Consider the following 7,907-nt stretch of genomic DNA (forward strand, 5'->3'; position numbering starts at 1 on the left):
ACTAATATCAAGCAAACAGATGAAATGCCATAGCTGTACTCGTTCCACAATATAAAAAAATAATTGGTGGTGACTGAGCCAGTTGCCAATTGGTTGCACCTAATCCCAGGGTGAATAGAGAAAATATGACAAGAACTCTCTCGACCATAACAATTTCATCATGGTTGCATGATTGTACAAGATACATTAACTACAACAAATTGTAACAATCATAAAAATTAGGTAGGAATATGCATTTGCCTTGGCATTTTTATTATTGGGAAATCTTTTGAGCTCAGCGCAACCGCTCGCTAATTGACCAATCAGAGGCGAGCATACAAGGAACGCATGCGCATTATCATTATTTTAAAACGACCTGAGAAGAGGGGCATCAAGGCGATAGGTGAGTTCGAATGAGTACAGAGAATATCAAATAGGTAGGTGGCCTTTAGTGAGAAGTGTAAAGCACAATGTGTTATAACGTTCAAGAGAAAAACTTAACTTTGTAAAGCGTTTAAAGTTAAAATGGCGTCAAATGAGACCGGGTTGGTTGAAGGCAAAGTGGCTGTCATTGTTTTGCTCTTTGCTGCGGACCTAAAATGGAGGACTTGGCTAACCAGTTAGCTGGCCAACTAAGCGACTGCAGCTCCGCTGTAGCGTTTGTTATTCTAGAACTGTTTCCCGTGTAACCAAGCAATTGCCAGTCCCTGCATAATGTTTTCTCCAAACACCAGCTAGGTCAATTATACACATCATTGGGTAGCCGACGAAACTCAACTCTTTAATGATTGTATAAGCTTGCTAACGTTAACTACCTCGTCTGCTAGGCATGCCTGTATTGTTGGGATGAAAGTCAGTTTATCTCCGGGTTGCTCGATTGTTGTTATTGTGTCAGTTTGTTGGTTCATGTGTCAATATCGTACAGATTATTCATGGGCGTATAGAAATGCGCGAGGAGGGAAATTGTAGTTAGTAGCAACCAGAGATTGAGAACGCTAACGTTATTAGCAAAGTGGCTTCCTTAGTTGGGCTATATCTGATGTAAGAGAGGGCATTGTGGCTGATTCCTGTCTGTTTCAACATTTGATTTTAGTTAGACAAGGTTATCAGGCATAAACTATGTTGAATTAACTGTGTGCCCATCTGACATCCCTCCCTTGTATTTCAGGCTTGCATGGACATCTAGACAGCCCACTGCTGAGGAGAAACGGCATCCACGGTGTGAGATCAAGCTCTTTGTGCCACCAACGCCCCTGTCAGGAGGACATTGGTGGGCGTTGGTTGGCAAGGGTTCTGGTGGTGGGGTTGCCACGACAATGACATCCACTGTGTTCACAAGTGGAGGATATAAGCTAGACACAGTAGGGAAGATTGATTTGGTCAAAGCTCCAGCAGGAGGAACACCAGATTCCTTCATTGGCCTGAGGAGGGAGCCAAGTGAATACGTCATCGGAGTCCCAAACGTGCTGGGCAGTATCCACAACAGCAGCGGCCAGCAGCTCCACGGGAAAGCCAAGGTGGTGCCAGGACAGGCACCGATTTCCTGCAGGCCTGGATCTGGACAGAACCCTGGGCTTGGGTCTGGGCAAGAGGAGAACTGGGTGATCTTTGGAGCCCAAACTCCCCAGGACAAACCAATGGGGGGTGATGGCACCACACCAGTCAAGAGCAAGACACTACTAGGACAGACAAACAGCAATATGGGCAAGACAGACCTTGCAGTGCTCAACACTATCAAACAGCCCTGGGACGATGCAGTGTGTGGCAGGGAGGTCAGAGGGGCTACTACTGCATCAATCATGGGGGCACAGTCATCAGAACACAGCCCAGATGGCAAAAGAGGGAATATTAGGAAAGGACCTGGTCACTCCCCTACACAGACCAGCTGCATACGCCAGATCCTCCTCCTCCAACTGGAACTCATTGAACAACAGCAACAGCAGCTCCAGTCCAAGAGCAAGGAGATAGATGACCTCAAAGCTGAGAAGGAAATGGTATGCTAGCAAACACAATGCATAACATTTCAATTGTCGATCCTGGTCAGCACATTTTGTGAAAAATTGAATTTTCCAGAATAACCAGCAGTAGGTATTTCACCTCCAACCTAGGCCAGCTCCACAATGCCACCAGTGGTATTGTGATGTAATAGCAGTGCAGCACTTATGACATCATTGTTTCTATGAAGTGTAAGGTTATTGAAGTCAACTAAATTGGCCTCAATATATTTTTGATGTACTCTTATGGACTGTAAATCTCAAGTGTTGAAGAGAATAGGCTACCCTTCAAGACAAACTATTTAAATGCCAAATCATAAGGGGGTATAAAGCTCACTTTAGCCCCACTGATGTGACGCGTTTTTTCACTACTGCAGCTCATGGCGCGGATTGAGCGCATGGCTCGCCGTCTGCAGCTAGGTAAGAAGGATGGGTGTGACCAGTGCCCCAACCACATCCCTAGCCTGCAGGAAGACCAGGCGGCAATGCCAGGGACACCAGAGGGGCAGGGGCTGTCTGAGTGCCACAGCAGCCATACACCCCGAATGCTGAATTTTGGCAGAGGAGGCAAGGGCCACAAACGGTAGGGCTCCACATTCAGTTTTTTTTTATATTTTTATTTTTTTAACTTCATGATATGACATACTTCCAAGATCAGGCCTGGGCAATTATTTTCCATGGATGGCCACATTAGAATATATTTTTGCCATTGCGGGCCAGAATCATATTACAAGCTCCTCCCAAAAACTTGGCCATCTCACGTTTGTGTGGTAGGAGAGATTTGCATGACCTGACTCTGTCTTCCAACAGTGAGGTAAACTGCCTGTGATTTAAAGATTTTGCGCTTATGAAGTTTACCACTTTAATGACTGTATCCACAACATTGCTCATTTTCAGAATACATTTACAGAGCACCTCCTGATGGATAATGCAATGCAGGAAAAAACATTCTGATCTGGGTTCAACTCAGCTACTTGATCTTGTATCCTTTTGAAAAGGCCAACATTTGTTCCTGTCAAGTTTGAGCAAGCATCAGTGGTCACACTGGATAACTTTTCAAAACTCAGTCCCAGCTTTGCCACACACTTATTAACCTCCTCCAATAAATCTTTCCATGTGGTGGTGCTCTTCATTGACTGCACTGAAGCTCCTCTGTAATTTCAAAGTCTGGGGTTATGACTTGTTAGAATATCAACAACTGCGCCGTGTCACGTGAATCACTGCTCTCATCCAGGGCCAAGGAGAAATAGGTGAAATCCTTGTCTTTCAACTGTTGTTCCATATTCTCTGCGATGTCCTCAACACGCCGTGTCACTGTTCGTCTTGACAGGGAAACATTTTCAAACAGCTCTTTCTTGTTGATTTAAACATTCTTTTATGAATTCGCCCTCGGTGAATGGCTTGGTATGTTTAGCAATTTTGTGGGACAGTACATAGCTAGCTCTCGCAATTCCAGCGTTTGCTGAATGCAGTTTTGTGAAAAGTCCTTGCTGCTTTTGCAACTGAGAAAGCAACTCTTTTGATGCACCTGCCCTCTGCTCAGAAGACTTTCCTATATTTCTCTGCATGCTTTGTCTGGAAGTGTTGGGACAAATTGTAGTCTTTCAAGACAGCGATGCTCTCTTTGCACACTAAGCACACAGCTTTCCCTTTACCTCAAAGAAGTGCAGTCGTGGTCAAAAGTTGAGAATGACACATTAATTTCCACAAAGTTTGCTGCATCAGTGTCTTTAGATATTTTTGTCAGATGTTACTATGGAATACTGAAGTATAATTACAAGCATTTCACAAGTGTCAGGTTTTTGACAATTACATGAAGTTGATGCAAAGAGTCAATATTTGCAGTGTTGACCCTTCTTTTTCAAGACTTCTGCAATCCGCCCTGGCATGCTGTCAATTAACTTCTAGGCCACATCCTGACTGATGGCAGCCCATTCTTGCATAATCAATGCTTGGAGTTTGTCAGAATTTGTGGGGTTTTGTTTGTCCACCTGCCTCTTGAGGATTGACCACAAGTTCTCAATGGGATTAAGGTCTGGGGAGTTTCCTGGCCGTGGACCCAAAATGTCAATGTTTTGTTCCCTGAGCCACTTAGTTATCACTTTTGCCTTATGGCAAGGTGCTCCATCATGCTGGAAAAGGCATTGTTCATCACCAAACTGTTCCTGGATGGTTGGGAGAAGTTGCTCTTGAATGGTCTCAGGATGCTTTACTGTTGGCATGACACAGGATTGATGGTAGCGCTCACCTTCTCCGAACAAGATTTTTTTTCTGGATGCCCCAAACAATCAGAAAGGGGATTCATCAGAGAAAATGACTTTACCCCAGTCCTCAGCAGTCCCATCCCTGTACCTTTTGCAGAATATCAGTCTCTCTGATGTTTGTCCTGGAGAGAAGTGTCTTCTTTGCTGCCCTTCTTGACACCAGGCCATCCTACAAAAGTCTTCGCCTCACTGTGTGTGTAGATGCACTCACACCTGCCTGCTGCCATTCCTGAGCAAGCTCTGTACTGGTGATCCCGCAGCTGAATTAACTTTAGGAGACGGTCCTTGCTTGACTTTCTTGGGTGCCCTGAAGCCGCCTTCACGACAATTGAACCGCTCTCCTTGAAGTTCTTGATGATCCGATAATTGGTTGATTTAGGTGCAATCTTACTGGCAGCAATATCCTTGCCTGTGAAGCCCTTTTTGTGCAAATCAATGATGACTGCATGTGTTTCCTTGCCGGTAACCATGCTTGACAGAGGAAGAACAATGATTTCAAGCACCACCCTCCTTTTGATGCTTCCAGTCTGTTATTCGAACTCATTCAGCATGACAGAGTGATCTCCAGCCTTGTCCTCGTCAACACTCACACCTGTGTTAACGAGAGAATCACTGACATGTCAGCTGGTCCTTTTGTGGCAGGGCTGAAATGCAGTGGATTTTTTGGGGGGAGATTCAGTTCATTTGCATGGCCAAGAGGGACTTTGCAATTAATTGCAGTTCATCTGATCACTCTTCATAACATTCTGGAGTATATGCAAATTGCCATCATACAAACTAAGGCAGCAGACTTTGTGAACATGTATATTTGGCCATGACTGTATTTTGATGTCCACTCTTGCTAGAACATCCTACGTTCATTGTCTACCTTTCTTTTAAATTGTACTAATTTTTGCGCAATTTCTAGCTAGCTACTATTTGTGACTGTGGCGTGTGTCAGCCTGTCAGTCAATGTATGTCCTTGTGCAGTTATTTATACGTGCCTTCAAAATAAATGTCCAACAAGTGGTGGGAGTTAAATCATTACACAAAGGCAAGTATTCATTGGGCTTTTAATTTGAATAACAAATACGTTTTTCAAAACGTTACTATCGCAAATTCTTTGATCTGAGCATGATTCCGCGGGCCGTGTTGAATCAGGTCATTGAATCAGGTCGTGGGCCCAGGCCTGTCCTAGATCCATACATGGATAGATATATCTATGTACTGTAGATTCATGCAAAGCCCCTTATTGTCCCTCACGCAATTCCTCTAAAGTTTGTTTTGTTCTTGCCAATAGGCGTTTCCTCTTCCAGGACCCCAGGGCAGCCAAACGACGTGCCCAAGCCAAGGCCTCCCAGTCCCCACACAACGAGGCGCTTCTCCCCAAAGAGGAGCCTCTGGACGGGGAAGAGTTTTCGGATGGGTCTCCTGGGACCTGCTCGGCCGCCACTGAGGAACTAGACTACCTGTCCACCACAGACATGTACCTGTGTCGCTGGCATGTGCCTCCCCTGTCACCAGCTTCGCGGGAGCCCTCACCCAAGAAGGAGGAGCCTGTGGCCAGTGAGTGTTATAAACTGTCATGCCCCAAAAAATAGGGAAACGGGCAAAATAAGTATGAACAGCACATAAGAAGGCTGAGACTTGGGCCTAAGTATTTTGGAATAGGCCACATTATTGTTTTTTGTTGCTTTATCTTTTGTAAAATGTGTGCAAAACAGGATTTGTAAAATTGCATATGTGGTGGAATGACCTTCTCTCTCTTGTACACAGTTCCCTCGTGGAAGGAAAACCTTATGGAGCCCCTGGGAGAGGAGGAGGCGGCATCTGATATCCCTGAGGTGGGTACTTGTCTTGCTCTGTTTGAAGCCCTATGCTGGTGGAAGTCCAGATTAGACCCCTGGTCAGGAGGTCTAAAGTCCACATGTTTTCTCTTACAGAATCTGGATGACAATGTCTTCCTGAAGCGCCACTCAAAGCATGAACTGGATGAGAAGAGAAGGAAGAGGTAAGGGAGGGCTAGAGTTTTCACTCTGCTCTGTTTACTTGTCTGACCAACTCTTGCTATGAGTCTGTGTGTTTCTCTGGCATACCTCTTCTGCCTTTCTTCTTATTTTTGTGTCCCTTATTTTGAACTTCTGTTGCTGTGTTCTTCACTCTCCTTCATTCACCTCCCGTAGATGGGACATCCAGCGGATCCGAGAGCAGCGGATGTTCCAGCGACTGCAGCAGCGCATGAACAAGAGGAAGGGTATCCAAGAGAGTGAGCCAGAAGTGTTCTCCTTCTACCCAGAAGCCGAGGATGGTAAGCCCACCTATACACTGAATTGTTAGATACAACTGCACTGTTGGAGCTAGGAACATAAGCATTTAGTTACACCCACAATAACATCTGCTAAATATGTGTATGTAACCAATAACATTGTATTTTTTAGATCTGGCCAAAAAGCAACTATCCCATTAGTAATGTCTGTTGAGATTAAATGTAGTCAGTTGAAATACTGAGTAGGGTCTTGGACTCATCACTTATGAAGGTGTTCTTTCTCTCTCCTCAGTGGAGACCCTCATGATCACCCCCCACCTTCCAGTGGTGGTGTTTGGCCGACCTCTGCCAAAGCTGTCAAGACGGTGAGTTGAGTCATACGCACTGGTTCTTAAATAACACTGAGCCAAACATCACTTGAATACAATCTGAGTGCTTGCTTCCTAAACACTAAACCCCTGTGTTTCTCTATTCACCCTTGAAGGATCTTTGACCTGCCCTGGCTGGACGAGCGAAGCCGCTGTCGAGTAGAGGTGCCCAAAAAGCAGACCCCCCACCGGACCTGCCGAAAATAAATAAATCTGTCCTTTCCAGCTGAGTTCAAGAGAGGAGACACCGGCTGGATTGGTGCCAGGCAGCACCCCTCTGTGTGAACGTCTGCCTTGTTATTTGGGAGAGTACTACAGACGGGGTGGGGGAATTGCATGCCACAATCCCCTAAAATCAAAAGATGTACTGTGCCACAGTTTGGTCATGGTTGCTGGACTGCAGAGCGGATCCTATTGTTTGTTCATAGTAGGGCTGGTTTGGAAGAAGACTGAGGCTGGTGTGAACTATCCAGGAAGAGCAGAGATGTTTGTCTCCTCTAGAGTCCCACTGGGTTCATTTGAGGACAGTTTTCCTCTGCAACTTCACCCACAAAATTTCCCAAGAAAAGAAGCTAAAGTTCTACAAACTGTTGACGTTGTCATTCATATTGACATGCCTCATATTTGAACAGAGCAGAAAGACTCTGTCTCCCATCTGTATGTGATTGCTGTTGCATCCTATAGAAAGGAGACCTGTTGGAGATAAAAGGAAAAAAACATTGGTCATAAGGAGTGAGATGTGTTGAAAGCGCCTCAGCAGCACTTATGGTTTGTGTTTCAAACAAGATGTTGTAATTAAAAAAATGCTTTATGCCCATGAACATGACTTCGTTTCTTTTGGGTGGTGTCTGTGCCTGATTTTATAAATGTAGGAGATACAATTCATTTGAAAGCACTGGACCATAATGGGAATTAGGTATGAGTGAATGTGAATATCAATATGTCTCTGGATAATACTTCATATTCATTCAACTCTGAGCAGATTTTAGGGGATTTATAATTTTGTTCACAGGTGTCATCATACTGACTTAATCGTTCAAAAATGCTTCAACAACCA

General features: G+C 44.8%; 1 protein-coding gene across 2 annotated transcripts; it reads left to right on the plus strand.

The window, feature by feature from the left end:
• The first annotated feature begins 278 nt into the window (after positions 1 to 278).
• On the plus strand, positions 279 to 7,671 carry LOC110538104 (male-specific lethal 1-like 1). Of its 2 annotated transcripts, none has more exons than XM_021624696.2 (9): positions 279 to 382; positions 1,148 to 1,973; positions 2,351 to 2,556; positions 5,517 to 5,782; positions 5,993 to 6,060; positions 6,160 to 6,227; positions 6,400 to 6,524; positions 6,775 to 6,847; positions 6,967 to 7,671. In XM_021624696.2, exons 2-9 carry the CDS (start codon positions 1,296 to 1,298, stop codon positions 7,055 to 7,057), a joined length of 1,575 nt encoding a protein of 524 aa, XP_021480371.2. In that variant the 5' UTR covers positions 279 to 382; positions 1,148 to 1,295; the 3' UTR covers positions 7,058 to 7,671. The 2 variants fall into 2 exon arrangements, with proteins under 2 accessions (XP_021480371.2, XP_021480372.2); XM_021624697.2 differs by having other exon boundaries at positions 332 to 416.
• The last annotated feature ends 236 nt before the right edge of the window (positions 7,672 to 7,907 follow it).

The sequence above is a fragment of the Oncorhynchus mykiss genome, chromosome 12, assembly GCF_013265735.2.
Source record: "Oncorhynchus mykiss isolate Arlee chromosome 12, USDA_OmykA_1.1, whole genome shotgun sequence".
Lineage (NCBI taxonomy): Eukaryota > Metazoa > Chordata > Actinopteri > Salmoniformes > Salmonidae > Oncorhynchus > Oncorhynchus mykiss.